At 45.7% G+C, this 26214-nt stretch overlaps 1 protein-coding gene and 1 long non-coding RNA gene across 2 annotated transcripts in view; both read left to right on the forward strand.

Moving 5' to 3' along the window:
* The window catches only part of LOC146857276 (uncharacterized), a 43651-nt gene extending 37274 nt beyond the window's left edge, over positions 1-6377 (forward strand). The window contains exon 3 of the mRNA XM_085646743.1: positions 6171-6377. Within this exon, the coding sequence (XP_085502869.1) occupies positions 6171-6377 (207 nt within the window). The remainder of the gene's footprint in view (positions 1-6170) is intronic.
* The window catches only part of LOC146857275 (uncharacterized), an 81445-nt gene that overhangs the window by 37601 nt on the left and 17630 nt on the right, over positions 1-26214 (forward strand). The window lies entirely within an intron of this gene.

Raw genomic sequence — 26214 nt, forward strand, 5'->3', positions numbered from 1 at the left:
TGTTGTCGAGGTTGATGAGAGCACTGTGTCAGATACCCCAGACAAGGATTTACCAACAAGGGTGTTGGATGTTTTGAGAGCAAACGAAATCTGGAGCTGGAATTTATAAATGTGTACAACAAACAGGAACATTTGTTCTTATGCAGAGAGGCTACTAGGCGTGCATGTGAGGTTCATGAGATACTTGAAGGAATCGCAGCAGAATTTGGTCTTGACTTGTCCAAGGGTCATAATCTGAAAAATAATTTTAGGATGTTCATGAGTGAGGAACTTCTCAAAAATATGCGTTTGAGGGAAACTGCATTTAAAGGGAATTCATTAGCAACATTCTAAAGTGGAATGATACTCTAAGGATTAAAGATCAGTGGGCTCAGAATGTAAAGAAGAATAAGAAAAAGGATGATGATACTAGTGGGCCAGAAAATGAAATTAGCAAACGTTACTCAGAGTTTAGGACTTATCTATTTAGAGAAGTACATGGGGTGGATATGTGTGTGCACTGGAGTCGTGGTGTTCTTTTTCATGTTCACAAATCTACTTCCAAAACTGAGAGAAAATCCTCACGTTTGGTACACCCAAGTTAATCAGTTTGTGAAAATCTCAAAGGTGCTTTGAAGGAATTTGAATATTTTCTTTGACATTATTGTCCCAAGAGATTTGCAGGCAGAGTACAAAGTGGTGGTGCAGTGGCCAGCTGAGGAACTGCAGAGGTAAGCCCAAATGAAGGCTACGTCTCTCACTATCGTGGACAAGTATAATCAGGTGATTAACTATTTGAAAACTACGGGTCCATGAAAACAGATTGATTGGTTGAAAATATCAATAACTATCCAAGAATCCATAGAGTCTGTGCATGTTTATTATGGGAGGCTTATGCAAGTTTTTCACCAGCATATTGGCGTTGAAACCCTGAGCTAGTAAATCTAAGAAAATGTTGCATCTATTAAAGGTCAAGTATTGCAGTGCTGATTTGAAATAGAGAGAGACGAAAATTAAAGAGAAATTCATGTTGGCTCAAACAAAGCAGAGAAAGGATTCCAGAATGCCCCATATATGGCAAATCCAGGCCATAGACCTTGTGTTGGTGCTGGAATTCAGGGAGTTTGTTATCAAAGTGGTTGTCAACCCCCTACCTTGTGAGAATGGTGTCTCACAAGGTAAGGGGTGTGGAATACCTGTCGACCCAAATTCAGCGATGGATATAGCCATGTTGAAAAAGACTCTTCCATGTCATTATTGTAAAAAGGTGTAACATTGGAGACATGATTGTAGACTGAATCCAAATCTTATATGCACTAATACCTATTAATGCAGCACAATTTGAATAGTCTGAGATTTCATGTGAACCCGAAAATCAGAGTTCAACAGAACCCTTTCAAAAACTCTGACAGTCTCCAACAATTACTGCTCTTTGACAATAGGAAACTTTGTTTTTGATTGAGGGGGATGAAGATTCTTCTCAAGCAACAACCACGATCTTTGTCAGGGTAAAAACCACAAAAGTCACCAAATTAACTTGTGTTTAACCCCTACGGTAGTTTGGCACAAAAGCACTCAGTCTTAATTTAGAGGCAATAAGTTAAGTATTTATGCACACACAAACAGTAATAAGAAAACAACTCAAAACAAGACAAAGCCAACAGAAAATTTTAACAATTGGGTAAACTTTAATTAATAATTTGAAAACAAAAATTACAAATATCTAATCAGTAGACCCAGAGAAATGCAGTTTCAAAGATTTAGTTAAGTAAAGCGCCTAGTTGTTCTATACCGGAGTAAATCACAAGTTCATGTCAATCGTGATGGAGCATGGGCTGGATACAGAGGCCAGGTGAATCCGGCTGAAAAAGTTACCTTCTCAAAATCCAAAACGAAAAGTCCAGTTTGTGTTGGAGGAGGCCGCGACGAGAGCTCTGCGGATGGTCGTTGCTGTAGGGGGAAGAGCAAGTCTGGTGCTGGCGTCATGGATAGTTGTCACTCTAATGCGAAGATCCTGTAGGGTGTTGGGGATGATCATTGTTGGAGATTCTCATTGGTGATCACCACGGGCTGTTGTCACTGTACCGCAAAGTGCAGATCTCGCATTGCCGGTCTGTTCTGCTCGATTTTCCCGGCCTTCTTGTGAGGAAAAGTGAGTGAATGTGACTTCAGTCTCTTACCATTCAAGTCTAAGGGTTAGAGTAGTGAATGGAGCCTATTTACTAGGCACTTCGACATGATCCTGTGCTCTTCCCCATAGATCAGGGCTTGCACACATAGCCTAGGGGATAGATTTGTTAGTATTAGGGATAACCTGTCCTGTAGTGAGGGTATTTCATGGAGCCGTGCTGAATTCAGGCCTGGTAGGCCTCAAACGGGAGAGACTCCATCTTTCTTTCTGCTCCGGCAGCTTGGGATGCTTCTAGGTCAAATGTAATGTTTTAGTTATGAGGTGTTATTCGCTTGGAGAGAACCGGTTCAGGCCGGCCCTTATCGAAGGATTGTATTTTTCTTCATGCCGAAGACACTACATCAGGCCGGCCGGCTGGGAATGTGTCCTTGGTACGGGGAGGTACAAGAATTTGGTGGGCGGCAGGTTACGGGCCGGAAATTTCCATGATGAAACGCACCTCTATATTAGTGAAAGTCTGAGACAGTTACATGTTCAGTCCGTAGGCGGCATCTAGCCGTTAGCAGTAAATCTACTACTTATTCCAGGGAAGACAGACGCCATCTTGAAGGCGGAGAAGAACCGAGAGACAGATACTCTCCTAGCAGAGTAGCCAGAGAGGAGAGAGTAGCCGATAAGGAAGAGGTCCCAGTGACTCGGAGAAGGGTGAAGAGAACAGCGCATAGTGGTGCAGACATGTATCCGTGACTGCGGAGGTGTGACTTCCAGGCGAGCCGAGGCACAGACGAGAAGGGAACCTAGATGACCACTGAGTACAGGCTACACACTACTAAGGTGATGTCGACCCTTTCTTATTAGAGTGTACAACTTAATCTTTCACTTTTCTTTGCAGGTTATGTGTTATATTGTAATGTTATGTGATTGCGTATGTAATGAGTAATAAAGTACCCAGTTTGTAGTGAACCAACATGTGCTGCGTGTTCTTGTATGAGAGGGTAGCCTATTCTTCTAGTCAGCTGCAGCTACATGAACAGATGTTAACCCTGATCAGGTAAGTGGTAACTGAATAAGGGAAAGAGGAGCCCCTCGAACCGGAGAACAGGCTATGCTCGAACTGGCAGTCCTTGTGTGATCTGATGAATAGTGAGACTGATTCCCTTTTTGTATGTTATGGTGATCATAGGATGAACTGTCGTATGAGACTGCCGTCTGGGTAGAGAGGTCTGGATTCGTATGGGATCGCGAGGCCGCCACTTGTGATACTGTCGTATGGGCAGAGAGGTCTGGATTCGTATGGGATCGCGAGGCCGCCGATTGTGCTGAGACTGCCGTCTGGGTAGAGAGGTCTGGATTCGTATGGGATCGCGAGGCCGCCACTTGTGATACTGTCGTATGGGCAGAGAGGTCTGGATTCGTATGGGATCGCGAGGCCGCCACTTGTGATACTGTCGTATGGGCAGAGAGGTCTGGATTCGTATGGGATCGCGAGGCCGCCACTTGTGATACTGTCGTATGGGCAGAGAGGTCTGGATTCGTATGGGATCGCGAGGCCGCCACTTGTGATACTGTCGTATGGGCAGAGAGGTCTGGATTCGTATGGGATCGCGAGGCCGCCGATTGTGCTGAGACTGCCGTCTGGGTAGAGAGGTCTTGATTCATATGGGATCGCGAGGCCGCCACTTGTGATACTGTCGTATGGGCAGAGAGGTCTGGATTCGTATGGGATCGCGAGGCCGCCGATTGTGCTGATACTGTCGTATGGGCAGAGAGGTCTGGATTCGTATGGGATCGCGAGGCCGCCGATTGTGCTGATACTGTCGTATGGGCAGAGAGGTCTGGATTCGTATGGGATCGCGAGGCCGCCACTTGTGATACTGTCGTATGGGCAGAGAGGTCTGGATTCGTATGGGATCGCGAGGCCGCCACTTGTGATACTGTCGTATGGGCAGAGAGGTCTGGATCCGTATGGGATCGCGAGGCCGCCGATTATAAGAGGTCTTGGTATGTATAGTAGGAATTCCCTGTCCTTAGGTGGTAGATAGATGTGGTTGCACTGTTGTAAATAGGCCCTAGGGAGGGGGTAACGTTCTGGCTGGGTTAGTGAGGCTCTGATGAGCGGGTTCTATCTGATCCGAAAACCCAAGCAGAACACGGTCATCACTGGTGGACGCTGTAGCGCAAAGAGTTAGGTTCAACAGAGTTTCACGTTGGCGCTCCTTGCAGGCAGCAAGATCTTGGCATCAATGGGCCGGTTCGTGGTCACAACCAGCCCAAAACGTTAGGATTTCTCCCTTTTATTTAGAGGAGTGAACTCTGATGCCACAAAAGGGTCCAAGAGCGGCACCTCTTGGGGATCAGGGATGCAATCGAGCAGAGGATAGCAGGGCTCGGCAGGTCCAGGGGCAGCATTTCAGCTGGGCAGTTGCATGGATGCCTCTGGAGCTTGTTGTGTCCCTGTAGCTCAAAACCGGAGGTCAGCCAACTGACTCTTGGAGTGACTCTGGTTAGACTAGACTAAATGGAGCAGGTCTAGTTTTCCTTCTCAGAGGGTAGGGCGGGACTTAAGCAGCAGGACATTCCTTCTTCTGCATTGTCCACAGGTCCAGCAGAGTTGGTCTCAGGGTTCAATATGGATTATGGTGCCAATTTTTAAGCTGGAAAAACTTCTCTAATCTGGTTCTGGAATTTCTTTCCCTCTCCTGCCCAGGTTCCAAGATGTATGAGGTGACAATAGGCTTTGTGAGTGTGCTGGAGACAGCCTCTTTGAAATGTAATTGGGGCAGGGAACATCTCCGCGCCACCCATCCTGGAAAGATGGGTCCTCCTGCCAACATCTAATCTTCCTTTGTCCCACTGTCTGAGAGGAATACAAAAAGTCCAGCTACCTTTAGTCATGTGACCCATGACATAGTCCACAGCCACCAAAGGGTTAAGATAACAAAATGACAACTTTCTCAAAGTTGCATTCTCAGAATTGTGACTTAAAATCTAAATTAACTTTGCTATTAAAGAGGATCTTAAATTATTATAATTTTGAGTGTAAACACGTTATTCCTACCTGCTCGCAATCAAAAGTTATCACTTATTAAACGTAATAAGAACCAAATTATATCCTATGGGAGAGGTAGGCCTCACAGTAGTGAATAATGAATTTAAGAGTTTTTTACTACCAGGACATGTAAAACCTTAAAAGCACATGTACAACTTTTTTAATACACTGCAGCCTGCTCTATGTACTGTTTAGGGTCTACCCTAGGGGTGATTTATGTCTATTGAAAAAGATTGTTTAGGCTTGGCAGTTTACAACTGCACATGCAATGACAGGACTGAGATATGTTTTAAAAGGCTAAGCACGTGGGTAGCCCAACAAGAGCTGCATGCCCACTAGTAGCATTTAATTTACAGGCCCTGGGTACATGTTGTACCACTTTACTAAAGACTTATAAGTAAATTAAGTGTGACAATCAGTTGTAGACCAATGTTACCATGTTTTAAGGAGAAAGCACAAGCACTTTCACACTGGTTAGCAGTGGTAAAGTGCAAAGAGTCCTAGAGGCCAATGATAACGGGTTCAAAAAATAGGAGGGGTGAAGGCAAAAGATTTGGGGGTGACCCTGCAGAGAGGGCCAAATTCAACAGAGAGTTTTGGAGAACCACATTCTGATCTTGCACAATAACGGTGCCTGAGCGGGGATGCAGATTGCATGCTTGCCACAGTGTTTGAGGAAGACCAAAGTGACCCATATGTAGATTGAGAGGGGAACGGCCACCCCGTTTCTTTCCTTATTGACACTGGAGCTACCAGCTCTACTGTAAGAACTGTAAGAACTGCAGAGGTCCCAAACCTACCTTTCTTGGGAAAACAAGTCCAAGTTGCAGGTATTTCTAGAAGACAGATTGTCAATCCTGTTTCGGGTAGAGTCCCGGTGAAGATAGGTCACCTTGAAGAGAACCATCAGAACTTTAATGTGTGAATTGATTCCAGTCAATCTTGGGTACGGCCATTTTCTGACAATAAAATTGTGTGATCTATTTTACACTGGATGGTGTTTAACTTCAGATACACGATAAAGATGCAGCCTTTAAGATGCGCACACAAAGGTCAGCTGTTGGACTATTCCCGGTTTTGACAAAGGAAGACTTACCTACCGACTTGAAGGACTCCATGAAGGAGGAAGTCTGGGATTATAATAGCAAAGACAATGGCCTGATCAAAGATGCTGATCCTGTGAATATAACAATCAAGCAATATCGGGAATATCCCTGAATTCCCAAGTACTACCTTTCACCAAAGGTGGTGGTTGGAATTACACCCATAATTGCATCTTAAAATAGATATTAGGAAGATCTTGCGATTCTATAATAATGAGCTTGCAAAATCCGAATAAAAAGTGGTGGATAGAACAGGACCTTAGAAAGGTCAATAACATTGTTGTCTTGTGTTGTCCCGTGGTACCAAATCCTGTTGTGATTCTGTTCCAAATACCCTATAATGCTGAGTGGTCCACGGCCATTGACCTGTGCCAATCATTCCTTTCCATTCCTTTGCATGAGGACTGCTAGTTCCTCATTGCATTCTGATTCCAAAATAAAGTTCTGGCATGGTGCGAAGTCCCACAGGAGTATACAGAAAGCCCCTCGAGCTTCAATCAGACAATGGAAAAGAATCTGGAGCCCTTATAGTTGCTGTGCAATTCAGCCCTGGTCCAGTTCATCAATGACCTATTGGTGGCATCAAAAACCCAAGAAGCATTTAGACAAGACACCATTGCCTTGTTGAATCAGTTGACTGAGAATGGACATAAAGTATCCCCCACCAAACTGCAATATTATCAGAAGAATGTCCTGTATCCAGGACATCAGATTGAGAAAGGAGTTAGAAAGGTGAATCTTTCTACAATGCAAAGAGAAGTAAGGCATTTTCTGGGAATGGTGGGCTACTGTTGTTAGTGGATTCACAACTCCTCCCTAATGCCATAGCCTCAACGGAGGCTAATACACAAAGATGTGTCCGATTCACTACCATGGGACAATAAATGCATAAGTGCCTTTCTCGAGCTGAGACAAAGTCACCGCTGTGCCCCAGCGATGCCAATGAAAAGGACTTTCTTTATATTGCAGGGCAAAGTGATGGGGTTCTCCCTCCGTGCTCAAACAGACCCAGAGTGACTCTAAATACCTAGTTGCCATTTTTCTGCCACTCTTGACCCAGTAGCCACCGCATTGCTGGTTTGCCTAAAGGCAGTGATCGCAGTTTGTGTCAGTATTCAGCAGTGTGAAGGGATAGTCATTGGTGTCAAGATCCACTCAGCTGAGCGTCCTGGTTCTGTAGGGGGGAAGATAGTTCTCTCAATCCCTTATAGAGCAACACCAACACTTGCATAACAAAAACAAGTGTCGGAAAGTACCCCACTAGGGTAAAAGAAGAATAGAGCAAAAACACAAAAAAGGTAGGAGCTGGCTCAGGACCTTTATACAGGTTGTGGTACTGTCTCTTGGATAGATCCCTTAAATCAGTATGGTTCCCAGACGTCCGGTTGGTTGCCTCAGTGTTTTCCATACACTAAATAAGCATAAAGAAAGAAAAAAAGGTGTGTCTAAGTTATTTGTCCAAGGATCAACAAACTCTGTTTTTGAACAAACAATTGCTACCAACAACAAACATTTATTGAGTGCACTCACCCAAGTGTCACGAGTTAGCTGCCTAGTCGAAGCGTCCTTCCTTAATGTGTGCAAACATATACGTCTTCAGACACTACAAGGGGAGCCTGGCAACGTCTCAAGAATCCATATTGAAAAGTCACATTTTCTCAGTGTCACTTAAAGTTCAATAAATCAAACGTGCACCTTTAGAAAATGACAAAAAACCTTCTTTAGCAAGAGCGATATCCAAAAATAATGTTCTTTTGGTTCAGTGCACTGACCTTCATTGATGGTGTACGATGAATTTCAACAAGTATCCATAGATATAACCATTTGCTTTGTCTATTAGGTAGTTATGGCATGGAAGAGCCAGAGACCACCCCCAGTGTCAAATCAGTTGAGCCTCTGCAGAAACAGATATGTAGATTTATAATGAGCAAGGCTGAAGCAGTAGTGGGAATGGTTTTATGTCCAAACATGAGTGGGGGCTTAACATCCAAAGTAAGAGCTGCAATACATGCCAAAGCGTGAACCTGATTAATTTCAGATAAGAAGCAAGGTCTTAACAAGAACAGGAGTGGGGCTCGCAACAGGCACATAAGCGGGCTCGCAACAGGTACAGGAGCGGGCTCGCAACTGGCACAGGAGCGGGCTCGTAACAAGCACAGGTGCGGGCTCGCAACAGGAACAGGAGTGGCTCCAGGGCCTGAAAGGAGATTAGGAAGGAGGGAAAACATGGAAACACCACACTGGAGAGCAAAGTAACAGCCGCAGCAGTAAGCCAAGAGGCGTTCAAGGCAATGTAGTGTAGTCTTTGTAGACTGCATCCGCTGATCGCTGCCAAATATCGTGGCCAATGGAGATCTTGCAAGATCTCGAGCAACACTTGGCAGCGTGACTGAAGGAGGCTGCTGATTAGGACAGATACAGGTAAGGGTCACTCAGGAGTGGTTCCTCACAAAGGGCTATCCCCTTAAAGTTATGATTACATATTCTGTAGCGATCTTGCTTACCCACACTTAAACCCTACACATGACCAACAGTAGGTTGACCTGTTATGAGCAGTTTATTCTCTCCATGGAGAACGTAACTCTGCGGAATCTGAATCCCACCAAATTGTAGCCTTAATCTGTGACTGATGAAAATGAAGATGGGGTTGTCCATGATTGCTTTTATGGTACAGTATTGTGTACCAGGCCAAGACCTGACATTCAAAATGTCCCTCTGAAGAGCCTGATTATATGCTGTTTATGTATGGCTATTGTTTAAAAGACGAACAGGGGATTCTCAAAGCAGCCTATGCCGTTTGCACTCTACAAGGTATAGTAGAAGCCTACTGTTTACGTAATGTGACTTCTGCACAGGTGGGCGAACTGATTGCTCTTACTATAGCTTGTTGTGTTTCTAACAGTTTAAAACTCACCATCTTCGCTAAAAGCCAATGCGGATTTGGAGTGGTCTGCGATTTTGGACAGTTCTGGTACCAGAGGGGTTTCATGAATTCCTCTGGTTCTCCCATCTTTAATGGAAATTCTGTTATGGATCTTTTGGATGCATTGCAGTTACCTGCTGAGATAGCTGTCGTAAAATCTGCATCATACAGGAACGCATGTGATTTTGTGACCGCTGCCAATTGATATGTGGATGAAGTACCCAGTTACTGCACTCTTGGGTCTTGCACATTTACTGGAGAATCAAATGATTCTGAAAAGGCTGTTGCCGCAGGTCTCTTGTTGATTGTTTTTGATACCTGGGAATAGGTCAAGAGGTTGCAAGAAGAAGTCTCAGAAAGTGAACATGAGGGATGGGTAAGAACTGGGTGTGTGAAAAATCAGGATGAGATCCCGGTTTCAACAGATGGGAGGCCAGTCTTGCTGGATGCCATGTGGTCCCCTATGGCCAGACATTTTCATGAGCTGACCCATATACAGTGGTGCACTTTTTTAAGACGCACTAGTTAAATTCCAGTTTGTCTGTAATTGCTGAGAATTTATATCACTTGTCAGTAGTTAAATGTTGGCAGGAGGGCAGCAGTAACCTTAAGTCATATAGGCAGATCAGATGGTCCCTTCAATTGTACGTAACTTGATTTTGTCGAAATTAGTGGTGGGAGAAACTCATAGAATTTCACTCTGCTGAATTCCGTGGAGTTACCAATAAACTCTACAAGAATATGTGTAGTTCTGCGAAAAGGCTGAAAAGGCACATGATGCTGCTGGCACAGCAATTTAGTGCTGATAGCGTGTTCCATGCTTAAATTTTAGCACGAATGTCACCATGCTATCTGCAAGGTTGCTGCCATTTTGTGTTACCTGCTTCTGACTCGCTTTCTCCTGAATGCTGTTTTTCCACTCCACTCACCCCATGGCAGAAGCAGGCAGCGCAAGTGCCACCTTCACCCCCTGTGGGGGATACAGGCAGGCAGGGATGTAGCCTGTGCCATTTTCAGGGAGGCATGCGTGACTGCACTAATCTTTTAGGTGCAGCACCACCTCTCCCGCATGTTGGCAGCAGGCGGAGTAAGGGTTGCGCCCTGCGGGAGCATCGGCTGCTCTGGGGTCAAGTGCAGCGGTGTGTGCACCACAGCACTGGGGCCCCAGAACCAGCTGACGCACTGCTGGGCCAACATCCTAGACCAGGATCTGCTTAACCTGCTAGGAGTTGAGTTTGTGGGGCTCGGAAAATAATATTTTAGTTTTCTAAGAATTATAATATTCTTTTTCAAGCAGCATGATCACACTCACAGGTAAGTTAGTTTACGTGATGATTTTATACATATATATATATATATATATATTCAGCAAATCATCCAGTATAACACGCTCTCGGATCACAAAACTCCAGAAGCGTCTCCAATTATAGAAAGGGGATTTGTTTAAACATCATAAACCCTCCGTGATGCGTTTCGACCTTGACGGTCTTGATCACACACCTGAGTAAAGCTAATGCTGTCTTACATATACTTCCTTGTAAACATAAACAAAGGACTTAAGCACACATGTATGCATAGTAGCACATCATATACTCGCCATATTGGAACATGCAAATGTAGGTATAAACAACCTAGTGTTAGTATTCACTGTAAATTACAAAAATAATTCTTTTTTTCTGGCCATGTGTACTGTGCTATCCACGTACCTCATCTTACACGGACATTCTAGTACATATACTACAAAATTAGTGCTACATGTGAGGAACTGCTTGATCGGGATCATGTTATTAGTGCTAGTATTGGAAAATTCTTTCCTCATGTGGCTTCCACCACAGGCCTTGCAGTGGCCGCATGAAAAGAAGCCCTGTAGGTTTCATCCCGCTGGTCTGCTCAATAACCGGGAGGTCACTGTGCACGAGCATATCTCGTAGGTTCCGGCCCCTTCTGTAGGTTATGCTAGGCCTCGTTGTAATGGCGTCTCCTATAACCGGATCCTTTTTTAAAATGACCCAGTTATGTGCAATGGTTTTGCGGATGTGATCTGCATTGCTGTTGTAAGTAAGTATGACTCCCGTTTTGCAGCTATTTCTATTGGTATCGTCCTCGCTAGGTCTAACCCCAAATATGGTATCCCTGTCAATACTTTTTATCCTGTCCACCACTTTATTTAGGACCCATTTAGGATAACCCCTTTCCTCAAATCTGCCAATCATGATTTGTTTTTCGATGGTAAATGCCTTCTCGGAACTACAGTTGCGTTTTGCTCTGAGCAATTCCTCATAGGGGATGCTCCACTTGAGGTTGTCTGGATGGCTACTCATTGCATGTAGCAAAGTGCAGCCCGCTGTGCACATCCTAAAAAGATTTGTGTGGATGTTATTGGACATAATCTCCACCTTGGTGTCCAAATACTTTACCTCCTTCCTACTGATCATACTAGTGAGTCTGAGGTTATTGGAATTGTTATTGAGTTTGTCCACAAATTCCAGAGCTTCCTGTTTGCTGGCATTCCATATAACGAACAGGTCGTCAATGTACTTGAGCCATAGGATGACTTTGCTTAGGGCATTGAGAAGGTTGGGGTCTGTCATGGGTCCCCTATGCCCCTAAAGGCTGACTGTGATCTGGAATGGTGGAGAGTGCCTGACGGAGAAGAACCTCTCCTTTCTCCACAGACGGATGAGCCTGTACCCTGGATCGACTACTCGAGCTACGCTCCTTTACGTCCATCCAGTTTTGAAGGACACTGCTCCTTTAACTGGGAGCCGAGACCAGAGGACCCCGTCCCTACGAGACGCGTCATAGAGCAGGAGCCAATCCCGGAACGAGCCGTACTGGAGGTTGATCCTTCAACAGCGGACACCGGAAGACGTGAAGTGTGTTCCAGAGCCCGGAGAAGCTTGGCTCAGCCAGGTACGTGAACGCTTCAGTGGGTGGGCTGGGAGGAGGGAGAGAACCGGGGAGCAGTAGGTCGACACTGGTGCCTCTCACCTCGCAAACTTTCCTTCCCTAACAATTACCTCTCATGCCGTTGAAGCCATTTTAATCTCGCCTGGTGCTCCCTCACTACCTTTCCCCTGCACAACAGCAAGAGCACCGCAATTACAACTCCCCTCTTTCTCTCTCTCTTCACGAGAAAAACGCCAAGAAGACCTCCGGGGAAGACACGAAGACCTCAGACAACGGGACTCAGCACTAAGAGCACCACGATAACTATTGCCCTATTACAGACTGGCTACTGTGAAGCTCCACATATGCAAAAAGAATTAAAAAACACAAAGATTCCCCCGTGTAGACCTCAATCCTTACTATACAGCGAGCACAAGTTCACAAGTGGTGGAGAATGCGGGCAACCTGTCTATTGGAACTGAAGTAATGGATGCCCTTATACAACACCTTATAAAAGGACAAGAAAAATTAGAATGGGCGGTGGAGCGTCAGATGACCTCGGATCAGGCTGACAGGAACATATTCAAGCATACTATGACTGCCCAAATGGAAGGCCTTCAGAAAATAGCAGAAGAACAAGACCTAGGAGGCTCTGGGGCAGCCACAAGCACCCCCCATGGTCCTCCCAGTATTTCCTTACAGAAATACATTCCAGGAGAGGATCCAGATGCTTTTCTTTGTAATTTTGAGCGGGATGCTCGAGCCTGTGGTTGACCGATAGCAAAATGGCCCATTTTTCTGGCCCCTCTACTGACTGGTGAGGCACAAGCTGCCTACCAGGTGGCAAATACCAACGGGGATACCGCTTACGGAGAGATCACGAGGATAAACCTAGACCTCCTAGGGTTGGATGCCGAGACATACAGGGTACGCTTCCAAAAAGAAAAGGGAGCCCCGGGAGAGAATCCTGAAACAACATTGTTCTATTGACTGAAGGCTGCTTCAGACAAATGTCTCAAACCCACAGAAAGCAGCAAAGAGATCATGGACCGTATTTACTTGGAACAATACTTGGAGGCTCTCCCCTACAACACCCAGAGGTGGTTGCACCAACATTCACACCTAACCACGGAACAAGCAGTGGAGATGGCCACCACATTTTCTCGGGCCCAGACGCGCACTCTCCTATGGGAAATAGAAAGACTGAGCCGTTCCCCTCAAGGGAAAGGAGACAAGAAGAATAATCAGAGAGCGCTCCCGGAACCTCCGAAGCACCGAGTCCAGAGAGCAGAAGCACCTATACGAAGAAGCCTACAGTGCTTCGAGTGTGGCATTTGGGGACACATCACCACCTTATGCCCCAACAAGAAACCACCCGATGAACCCATGGAAGGGGTTACATCCCGAATCCATCCTCTACACTACAGAATTAGGAAGCGCCTTTCGAGTAAGTGTGCTGGTGAATGGACGGTGGGTCAATGCCCTGTTGGACTTTGGATGCCGGCAGTCCGTCATACAAGGAGAACTCACTAGGACCTCCCAGATCGTACCCGACATCCTAGTACATATCCGATGTGTACACAGAGATATCAAACCCTAACCAGTGGCCAAAATTCCCCTTACCCCGGTAGGTAGGACTCCCTCTCTAGTCAGGGTTGGGGTGTTGAATGATCTTCCTGAAGAGCTAATAATAGGGAGCGACAACCCTGGGTTCTTGGGGATGTTTCTTGCTAACTTATACCGCCAGGGGGGGAGAGCCGACAGGGTCATCAGTGGGAAGTCACCTCACCCTGCCCTCCTTTCACCAGAACCCTGGTTACTTGATAGAAACTTCAGATTCACCCAGAACCCCACCCTTCAGAACTCTTGGCGTGATGCCCAAGCCAGCAGCCAGGCTACTCGCACCTCCTTTCCTAACTTTCTTAACAAAACGGGTTGCTGTATTGCAAAGGTTCAGATGGGGACGATTCACAACTCTTAGTTCCTGTACCCTTCCGAGAGCAGATACTTTTCTTTGCTTATCACATATGAATGCAGGTCATACAGGGGAAAACAACACAAAGCATGCTCGGACACTTCCACTGGCCTGGGGTGTACGGTGATATAAAAAAATATTGTCGAGTGTAGGATTTCTTAGAAAAGGAACCCCTACAAACCACCCCCAGTTCCCTTACAGCCATTACCAATTGTCGGTACTCCCTTCGAAAGAGTCAGAATGGACCTGATTGGTCCTCTTCCCAAAACCAAAAAGGGACATCAATATGCCCTGATATTAGTGGACTACTCCACCAGATACCCCAAGGCTTTTCCCCTAAAGGCTCCCACCACTCAAAACATTTCTGACAAACTTACAGAATTGTTTTCTAGAGTAGGGTTTCCCCGCAAAATCTTAACAGATCAAGGCACCCCCTTTGTCTCCCGGCTTATGAAGGAAGCATGCAAAACCTTAGGACTTAATAACATCAAGATGTCTGTATACCATCTGCAAATGGATGGTCTTGTAGAAAGGTATAATGGTACTCTAAAGCTGACCCTTAATAAAATGCTACAAAGTTAAGGGAGGGACTGGGATCAACTTCTACCCCTAGCCTTATTCGTGATCCGTAGCCAGGTCCAGGGCAGTCTTGGTTGCTCTAATTTTGAACCACTGTACCGGAGACAACCGAGGACTTTTCTGGAAATGACAAGGGAGGCCTAGGAGAAGGAGGAAGCTGATGAGGCTAGGAGGGTTCTCGAATACACCCAGGACCTGAAATCCCGTATTGGGAAATTAAGAGACCTTGCTGAATCCAACCTAGAGAAAAAGAAGGAAAAGCTGAATTTTTTTATCACAAGGGGAAGAAATGGAGACAGCTGGATGGTAATGATTTGGTTTTGGTATTGCTACCTTCTTCCTCCAGTAATTTGAGGGCTGAATGGTTAGAACCATATCAGGTAGTAGGAACTGTAGGGAAAACTTCTTACAGGGTACAGGTAAAACCATCCCGCATTCAAACATATCATATAAACCTATTGAAGAAATGGCTAGGACCATTACCTTCGACAAACCATCTTATATTGCGTACTCCCCGAGACTCAACATGCACACTTAAACAATTGGTCAAAAATGAGTCAATCTCCCCACAGCAGAAGCAATCCTTAGATTCCATCTTGGATGCCTACTTGCCTTTATTCTCTGATGCTCTGGGAAAAACAACCCTTGTGGAGCACTCAATTGAGACAGGCCGGGGAAAATCATAAAACAGTGGCCATATCAAATACCTGCCGCCATGAGACCAGCTGTTCAAGCCGAGATCATGAGCATGTTGGAGATGGGAGTAATCTGCCCTCCAAGATCGAATGGTCATCCCCCATTGTCCTCGTCCCCAAGCCGGATGGCTCCATCCGGTTTTGTATGGACTTCAGGGCGATTACCTCCATCTCTAAGTTTGATTCGTACCCCCTTCCCAGAGTGCATGAGTTAATTGAAAAGCTGGGGATGCACAATACATCACTATGCTAGACCTTACTAAAGGATACTGGCAAGTACCCCTCAAGGAAAGTGATGGTGAGAAAACCGCTGTTGATACATCTGAGGGGTTGTACGAGTTCACGGTCATGCCGTTTGGTCTTCACGGAGCACCATCCAACGGCGAATGAACACCGTGCTCCGTGACCATCAAATCTACTTGTCAGCATATCTTGACGACATAGTGGTCTTTAGTCCAACGTGGGAAGAACACCTAACACACATACAGTTGATATTCCAGGCCCTACAGGAGGCCGGTCTGCACATAAACTAAAATAAATCCCGAGTGGGATTTCAAAAAGTCCACTATCTTGGTTATGTGTTTGGAAACGGAATGATAGCACCACAGGAAGAAAAAGTGAAGGCCATCATAGAGACACCCTTTCCCTCAACCAAAAAAGACGTAAGAGCCTTTCTAGGGTTATTAGGCTGTTATACTCCATTATTACGACATTGCAGGCCCCCTTACAAACCTTCTCCACAAAGACGTGAAAACCAAAGACTTACTGAATCCCCTGGAGACAGCCAGGTTAGTCTTTCAACAAATAAAGACGGCTATCACTAGCAGTCCAGTGCTGGCCTCCCCTGATTTCTCTAAACCCTTTGTCCTCCACACCGACGCTTCTGACTTTGGGATAGGCGCAGTGCTGTCCCAAATTGGCGCTGATGGTCTTGAGCATCCCATCCTCTTCATCAGTAGAAAGCTGTTCCAGCGCGAAACATGATACCCAGTGATCGAAAAGGAGTGTCTTGCTCTCAAATGGGCTATAGAAAAACTCTGCTATTACCTGGAGGGAAAACATTTTATTCTCTACACCGACCACGCCCCGCTTCAGTGGATGTGTAGGAACAAAGGCCAAAATCCCAGTGTCCTTCGCTGGTTCCTTGCCCTACAACCTTTTTCCTTTGAGGTAAAGCACAGGAGGGGTACGGACCATGGGAATGCGGACCTATTATCTAGAGTGTTCCCTCTCCCTGATCGGGAGAATCCTAGGGGGGGTGTCACGGGTCCCCTATGCCCCTGAAGGCCGACTATGATCTGGAATAGTGGAGAGTGCCTGACAGAGAAGAACCTCTCCTTTCTCCACAGCCTGTACCCTGGATTGACTACTCGAGCCATGCTCCTTCACATACATCCACTTTTCAAGGACACTGCTCCTTTAACTGGGAGCCAAGACCCGAGGACCCCGCCCCTACGAGACACGTCATAGAGTCATAGAGTAGGAGCCAATCCTGGAACGAGCCTTACTGGAGGTCGATCCTTCAACAGCGGATCCCAGATGATGTGAAATGTGTTCCAGAGAAGTGTGCATCCAGGAGACGCTGACTTCCGTTGAAGCGTGGCTCAGCCAGGTACGTGAACGCTTTAGCGGGTGGGCTGGGAGGAGGGAGAGAACCGGGGAGCAGTAGGTCGACACTGGTGCCTCCTATCTTGCGAATTTCCCCTCCCTCACAATTACGTCATTGAAGCCGTTTGGGTCTCACCTGGGTGCTCCCTCACTCCCTTTCCTCTGCACAAACAGCAAGAGCACTGCACTTACCATTCCCCTCTTTCTCTCTCCACGAGAAATACACCAAGAAGACCTCCGGGGAAGACACGAAGACCTCAGACTGCAGGACTCAGCACTTACAGCAGCCCAATAACTATTGCCCTATTACAGACTGGCTACTGTGAAATGCCACATATGTAAAAAGAATTAAAAACCACAAAGATTCCCCTGTGTGGACCTCGATCCATACTATACAGCGAGCACAAGCTCACAGGGTCTTTCTTGATTTCCTCTTCCCATGCTCCCATAAACAGGTTGGCAAAGCTCGGGGCAAAACAAGTGCCCGTAGCTGTACCGAGTGTTTGCCTGTATATTTGATTGTTTAACAGGAAGAAGTTGTTAGTCAAACAGTACCTGATCATGTCGAGCAGCATGTGTTCCGAGAATCTGATGGATCTCTGATCCAGGAATTTGGCACATGCAGATACTCCCTGTTCATGGTCAATCACTGTATACAGCAAACTCACGTCCATGGTCATGAGGGGGTACTCCTCCTGCCAGACCAGATTGTTGATTTTGGTGAGTAAATCTTTAGTGTCCCTAACATACGTGGAGAGTGTGAACACAAAGTCCCTAAGAAAGTTATATACATAGCGTGAAATGTTCTCCAAAATGCATCCTCTAGAGGAGACTATGGGTCTGCATGGGGGGTTCGTTTTGTTCTTTTGCACCGTTGGGAATAGGTACATCACTGGAAGTATTGGATGATCTCTCTTGAGGAAGCAATATTATTCCCATTCTAAGAGCCCCTTGTTTCTCACATCTTCCAATTTCCCCCTCATCCTGGTGATACTATCATTATACTCTACTCCATTGCTACCTATGTAGGTGCTGGTGTCATTGAGTTGGCGCATAGCCTCTCTCACATACATTTCTTTGGTTAAAATGACAATATTGCCCCCTTTGTCAGCAGGTCAAATAACCACTTTATTTTCAGCTGCCAAGTCTTTCATGGCCTTTTGCTGTGATAAAGTTAAGTTATGTTTGAATTTTCCCATCTTTTTCGTCCAGTTTTTTGCCTAAAATTCGACAACTCAGTTCCCACCATTTCCTGGAAGGTATCGATATTGTCGTGGGGCATGGTGGGTAAAAATTTGGACTTGGGTGTGAATTAAGTTCCTGCTGCCTTGTCGTACGTGATTTCCAATTTGTCAAGCATTTGACGGACATTTGTGTCAGGGTCTCCACCTCCACCTCCCAACTGATGCAGTGCGATTAGGGTGTCTATATACTCCTAAACTGAGATCACTGTTGGAGATAGTACATTGGGAATTAGGTAGGTCCCTATTCCTCGCTGGTTTCAATCTGTGCCATTTCTTAAGTTTTAGTATCCGACAAAATTTGAACATATCGATTCGTACATCCACGTAGTTCATGGGTTCTGCAGGACAAAATGACAAGCCCAAACCCAGTGTTCTTTTTTCTTTGATACTCATGGGTCTGGTGGATAAATTAATAATGATCCGATTTACCATGGCATCATCCATCATTGTGTTATCTTCGAGCGTTTTTCTCTGCTTCCCATTGGCTCCGATTCGCTCCCTCTTCTCTCGCCTCTGTTTGTACCTCTTCCTTCTCTTGGCTTGGTACCCTTTGCTCTTCCTCGTCCTCGCCCTCTTCCTGTTACTGTTTTCTCCCTGTACTCCGGTTTTGATGTTGCTCGAGTTGTCTGGCGGCCCCGTCGCAGGAGCTGGTACTCGTCTAACAAGGTCTTTGGGCGTGTGGTTGGGTCTCCTTCCGAGGTTTAGCTCTCTGAGGTTCTTGATGTTAGTGAGAAGTCTGAGTTGGTGTCACTTGAACTCACCTGTTCTTCTTCATGTATTTCTGGTACACCTGATGTGGTTGCTTCCGTTCCAAAGAGATGATCATATTTTTGGCTATAAGTCAATATCTTCCTGACTCATAGTCACCGCAGTTGCGGTGCAATTTCCTTTGTTTTCTTGCCTTTATGCCATCCTCTACCATTTGTAGTCTTTTCTTCATCTCATCCAGGAATTATGAGATCTTGTCTTGTTTGGTACTCGCAGTTAATTCCTCCTTGATACGCCATATCTCCTTCTTTATAGTCTCCCTGTCAGACCAGGCATATTTTACTAGGATTTCAAAGCATTATTTTAGAGCTATTAGCCGAGCCGGTTGCCCATTCTTCCAACATGCGCGGGTCTGGTGAATTGCATGAGGGGGTGATGTAGATCCTTAGCCCCCTCTGTACCATATTCTTGTCAACGTAATCCTGGAGGGAGATGGCTTCCCACCATTTGGACATTTCTTGGTTATGTAGTTTCTCATATTTCCTTAGTACCTCAACAATGGTGGATTCCTTGTTGGCCATCACATGTTGGCTGCGTCCAACCCCTGGTGCACGTGCAAACAGAGTCTGCGCCGCTGCCCGTCTCTCTCTGTCATCCTCCATTATGTTGAACAGATCTACCAAGTCATAGATCCTAGATATTGGAGTGTTATGTGTGTGTGACCCCTCTGAAAATAATGGAAAGTTCCCCCTGCCACATGTCTGTGCAGCTCGCTTTGTGGTTACCGTGTATATGCCTTTCTGTTATTGCTAGGCACTGGTACTTAATGTCTGGGTAGAGTTAGTGCGCGTGCTGATTTATCTCCATGGTGGGAGACTCTGTATCGTCTCTACCACCTTAGTCTCTTTCCCCACCTCAGTGAGTTAAGTTTGGCTTCGCACATCCACCCGGTCCACCCAAGCTGTCACAGTTATAATCAATCCCTATTGCATGCGCTGTTTATGACCTATTCTGCGTGGTTCCCCTCTTAGAGTGTCAGCAACGCGAGCTGTGACCTCCCGTCACTGACCCTATACTCGCTTACCTTTACGGTATATCTCCTTCTCGGGATAGCGTAAAGGCGGGTTCGTTCGGTCATCCAGTAGTGATCCAGCGGCAATCGTCCACAGCTCAGAGTGTAGTATGTCTCACTCAGTTACTACGAGGCCGGCAGGTGGTTTCCTCAATACGTACAAGTAACAAATGGACTCCTTCTGGCTTAGGTTTCCAGAAGGAGTCCATTTGTTATATTACCGGTATATTAGCGGTCGCCAGTAGGTAGTTATAGTTAGGACCAAGTTTCCATAGGAAGAGCATTTGATGAATCTTCATGACATTTTCCAAACTAATTCTTTGTTCACATCAGCTCCTATGTTGAAAGTTTGGGGGTGATTCTTCAAGGGGGAGCCGAGAAAAAAGGGGGGTCCCAAAACGTGTTTTTCTCAATGCAATTTCCATAGGAAACTTTAGACAAGGCTACAGGTCGAACGGGTGAACAGAATTACCCCAAATTTGACAGGGAGAAGGGTCTTGGTCTAGAAAGCACGCTTTTGTTTATTTGGTGTAAATCCGTTCAGTAGTTTTTGAGAAATATCGAAATACAGATATCGATATTTGGGAATTCTGCCATCTGATTGGCTGAGGCATTACGAGCATGAGCTTGCTGCTTATTGGCTGCGAGCGGTTGCAACTAGGAAGTGTTGGCAGCCGTTTTGTGATTCCGTTGAAGCGAGTAAGGGGAAAAAAGGGTGAAAAGAGTAGGAAAGAGGAGGGTAGGAGATCTGTGAGGTCTGTGGGGTGGTTAGGGTGTGCTACACAGGGAGTGTGAAGCGATGCATTCATCCCTACTGGTGTGAAAGTGCTGTTTTGCCCAGAGTGAGATGGTGCTGAGGTGGGGTGCCGGTACACTCGGGGATGAAACTATGAGCTGATTGCTGTAAACTGATGTGCTCTGGCGCTGTAGCATACTGGCCGCTGTAGCATAGCTGTGCAAGTGGTGTTAGTATGGGTTTAGACTATAGCACTGTGAGCTCTGTGGGGTGGTTAGGGTGTGCTATACAGGGAGTGTGAAGCGAAGTATTCACCCCTAGCGGTGTGAAAGTGCTTCTTTTGCCCAGAGTGAGATGGCTCTGAGGTGTGGTGCCGGTACACTCGGGGATGAAACCATGAGCTGATTGCTGTAAAGTGATGTGCTCTGGGCACTGTAGCATACTGGCCGCTGTAGCATAGCTGTGCAAGTGGTGTTAGTATGGGTTTAGACTATAGCGGGAGTGGGAAGCAAAGTACTCACCCCTACCGGTCTGAAGACTCGAATGGAGTGCTTTAGCAAGCAGGAATAAAGAAATAATTGTGAAGAATATAATGCAGAATGTTGCAATGCCACAGACGACAAATGGTGAAATCAGGTGTTTTGAAGAAAGTGGCTGTGTGGGATAAAGTGATGGAGTCTGCAAGTTATATAAAAAGTGTCTTTATTTAAGTGCTATAAATAGACCCACTGGTGCAAGAGCTAAGGCATCCAGCTGAGGCAAACTCCAACCGCTTCTGCTGTATTCAAACCTAAGCTCCTGCATCAGTCAATTCCACATTACATGTTACAGTTCCATGTGACATAAACAATACCTATTAGACATGAATGACTGTAAATTGTAGAATGAAAATAAAGGTAGGATACGATTACCACACTGTGCCAACCAGTTCCTAAACAATGCTGTGTTTTTTTATCTTGATCGCCAGCTCGTGAGCAGAGACTGAGGATGAGCTAATTTGTGTGAAAGGGCTTCGTGGATAACAGGCAGTCAGAGAGACGTGTGTACAAAGAATAGACATGGTTTCAAAATGGATGTCGGGTTTAGGCTAATTTAGCAAGTAAATAGAGTATTTGCATAGGCCATGCATCATTCATCCCTGGTTAGTCTGGAGATGTAAGGGCCAATAATGAAAACAGAGTTCAAAAGCCTAAGCATACTTATAAAGTTATTATATGAAAATAGTTCAATTGAAGTGTATTAAACCATTATAGGAAAAAGTAAAACAAGTTGGAAAAATCAATCCAAGAATAAAGTGAATTTCTTACAAGTCTTGGAGATTGCAGTCCGGAAGTTCTTCAGCGGCTTGAGATGCATAATGTTCCAAGAGGCGAATGTTGCCATCGTGTGAGAAAAGTGAAGCGATCCAATTCATATCCTCGAAGGGACAGTAATGTTCCTCGAATGTTGGAGCGGCAATTTGAATTGGCAGGCAATCTTCGATGTTGTCAAAGGTCGCACATTGCAGGAGATCTTTCACGGCTGCTCAGAAATCCCATTCCACCAGGATACCTTTTTGCGTTGCATCTGCCATTGCTCCACTGCCCGAACAATCAAGTTCATGGTTTTCAAGATACTCCATTACCTGCTGGATATTAGGAGCGTTTGCTGGGATGTTGGCAAGGCATAGATCCATTCGCCAGTCGATTGGGCAAGTTTTTCAATAAAAAGATGGTTGCACGCAGATTGTATGTGTTTAAATAAATGTCATGTTGTAGCTGGCTCCGATAATAGATAGAGGCAGACAGCCGAAAAGTTGTTCCATTTTTTCACGGTATTGATGTAGCTTCGCGTAGAGACGTATTCTGTCGGACATGCTTGTTACCACAGGGTGCGCAGCCATTTTTAACAAGCTAAAATAGTAGTAGGATGGCCGCAAACAGAGCGAGAATTATGGGCACTGTTCCTTTTATTCCAGAGATGATCGAATGAATGAAGTTTAGTATTAGACTAAAAACAGTTTGAAAGCCTGTGACAAGGCCGGAGGAGACAGTGTTAAAAAAGTGTGCCAGACCTTAAATGTCAGATGTGTTGAAAATTGTGTAACAATTCACAAAGTGTAATGGGAGGTTCGTATTTAAATGGGAGTGTATTTTAATTGAAGTTTGTGCTATCTGCAGTCGATAAATTACTTTTGGAGAAGTGAGGGACACTTCTGTTTGAAACAAAAGCGCTTTCAGTTTGCTCCGTTTAATAAAATCTGTTTTCAAAGTAGGTATTGAAGGCCAAGTTGAACTTTGGGAGTTACTTTGTGTGGGTGGGAATAGAGATTGCCAGAGGAAGTTATCCGGTTTGAAACAGTAAAGACATACGGTATGCCAGCTCACATTGCGTAGCAGTCAATGTTATGAAGAAGCAGATAACTGCCGTTAGAAAGCTGTGTGAATGTTGGTCTGATTGTGGGAGTTGGCGTGTTTTTAAGAAAGCACGCAAGATTGGGGGCTGTAAGCTTAGAAGCGTCGTGCAGTTGGACATTCTTGCATAGTAATGAATGACTGCCATTGTGGTCTCACTTTTCACCTGTGAGAAAAACTTCTGTATCCTCTTTAAGACAGCGATATGTAAATGGGAGAAACCACAGCTCGTAAATAAACACGCTACCTTATATAATCACATACAACATGACAAACAACATGTACACCTAGCCGACACAACAACACTATGTACTGTGGGAACCGTGGCTAGCCATGTACACAAACCAAACATAGCACCTCTGCCACACAATGCAGAATGCGGGGAGAGATGGGAACAAAGTATGTGCGAAGGTGGCAAGTGATTCTCGATTATAAAAGTATACAATGCAAAGTGTTTAGTGGATGTGCCAGACAGACTTGTGCATGCAGAGCACAGACAAGTACATGTCAACATACACTGATGGTCTATTGAGTGAAGTGGACAGTGGACGCAACCATGATAGTACAGTCAGTAGGGAAGATTACGAAAACATAGCGCGTACGTGCCCCCTCCCCCCCAAATCTTTAGCGTAGTGGGCTGGCTCGGCGTACACAAGGCTAGCGTAGGGGTATGAATAAAAGGCACTCTGGGTGTGGTTCTCTTCCGGAATGGCGAACATGTCTGTCAGGTCTGCGCAGCTTACACCGCCACGAGGCTGACGCTGTGAGCGAAGGTGGCTGCGGGAATAATGCTCTCAGCCTGCTGGTACCCAGAAACCGTCATGGCCGCTGCGACGCACATAAGCCCCACAGTTCACCTTTCGACACCGCCGTATGTGAAAGAGGGCCCACCATGTGCCGAGGTCTGTGAGCTCGGAAAGCTCCTGAGAGCAACGCTGGTTACCGCGACACAGGCAGACAGCGCCCAGCCTGAGGCCCAGCACCATGGAGTGCTCTGTATACTACTAACACATTAGTCCAACAGGTACCAACAGTGGAACGGTGTCTTGATCCCACAATGGACGATGTTAGAACTGCATCTGAGTGTGCAGATGAAGGTACTCCCTTCAACTAGGTGTATCCAACTCTAGGTCCCAACAGTGGAACGGAGTCTTCATCCACAATGGACGATGTTAGAACTACATCTGAGAGTGGAGATGAAGGTACTCCCTTCCACCAGGTGCAACCAACTCTAGGTCCCAACAGTGGAACGGTGTATTGATCCCACAATGGACGATGTTAGAACTGCATCTGAGAGTGGAGATGAATGTACTCCCTTCGAACAGGTGCAACCAACTCTACGTCCCAACAGTGGAACGGAGTCTTGATCCCAAAATGGAAGATGTACGATATTACCTGCTGCTTGGTTTTCACAGAACTCCTACCGTTGAGGTGCATCAGACTCTGTGCTTCCGTAGCTAACTGCTGCACATGATTATTGGGCTTGGCTGACTGCAGTCAGTGGAGTACACTGCAGTACAGCAGGTCCAAACAGTGAAACGGGGTCTTGATCCCACAATGGACGATGTTAGAACTGTATCTGAGAGTGGAGATGAAGGTACTCCTTTCGACCAGGTGCAAGCAACTCTAGGTCCCAACAGTGGAACGGTGTCTTGATCCCAAAATGGACGATGTCCGATATTACCTGCTGCTTGTTTTTCACAGAACTCCCTCTGTTGGGGTTCATCAGACTCTGTGCTTCCGTAGCTAACTGCTGCACATGATTATTGGGCTTGGCTGACTGCAGTCAGTGGAGTACACCGTGGTACAACAGGTCGGAACAGTGAAATGGGGTCTTGATTCTGTGATTGAGGATGTCAGAAGTTAAAGTCTGTGACGATTTGTGTGTACCCCTCCGATCAGGTGCAACCAACTCCATGCTTTCGAATCCAATGGCACGTGGCTGTGAGGCGTTAATGAGCACTGCCTCTGGCCTACACTGCGGTCAGCAGGGCTCACAATTCAGATTGAGTGGTGATTGTTTAATTACAGAATCCAGTAGGCAACTAACTACAACGTCTATTGAAATATACACAATAGCCTTTTAGTATACTTGCTTGAAGAACTTTTATAAGATGACTTATAGGTCTAGTACAATAACCAAATTCTTCTTGGTAGTGGTAAAGAACACTGAATAACAGTCTACACAGTGGACAGCAAAGATCGCAATTCGAATTGTTTTGATTTAAGTATTGCAGAATTTTGTGTAATTTATGTTGCATTTTGTGAAGAGGAAGTGAGAAAAAGTATTCATGGAAGACTGTGCTCACTACTGCCTTCAATTTACACTGCAGACAGCAGTGTTCACAATTCAGGTTGAGTCGCTATTGTAGATGACGCAGTCCTGTAGGCAAAAGACATTGCTCCAGTGCGCTCTGTCCGCACTATGCATACGCATCATCACAGGGTCTGCACATGTTTTTTGTTACTTCGCGTAAAGCAAACAGGACAGCTCAAGTCAACCCCACGTGGCTGTGGGCCCTTGCTGACCGCTCTCTGGCCTACACTGCAGACAGCAGTGTTTACAATTCAGATCGAGTTGCTATTGCAGATGAAGCAGTCCTGTAGGCAACAGACATTGTTCTTAGTACAGCCCGCCCTGCCCGCAGCACGCTTCATCGCTGGCTGTGCACATGCTGAATGCTTTTGATGTGGCTATCTGAGTGCACTAGACCTGATGGACCCTTTATGATACAATCTTTTTGTGTATTATTTCAGATCTACTGCCTGTATCTCAGTATACAACAAGTTATGGTTCTTTTACGATAGAATCTTTTCAGTATTATTTCACATCTAGTTTCCATGCCTTACTGCAGCACAAACTATTGACCCGTTTATTATTGAATCTCTGTGTGTGATCCAATGATTACCGTTGTAGTTGATGCTAGCAGCAACCATTCCCTGAGGGCTGGTTTACACTCACCCCACACGCATTCAGCACAGTCATCACTGGATATGTGACCCTGGTAATAAAAACGAGTCAAGCGCACATGCTCGTACCCACTTCCACTATCTATCTGTGTCCGTGTGTTCATTATCTATGCATGATACTGCCCCTGGCCGTACCACATTACATTGTGCAGTGGACAGC

This window comes from Triturus cristatus, chromosome 3_2, assembly GCF_964204655.1.
Source record: "Triturus cristatus chromosome 3_2, aTriCri1.1, whole genome shotgun sequence".
NCBI lineage: Eukaryota > Metazoa > Chordata > Amphibia > Caudata > Salamandridae > Triturus > Triturus cristatus.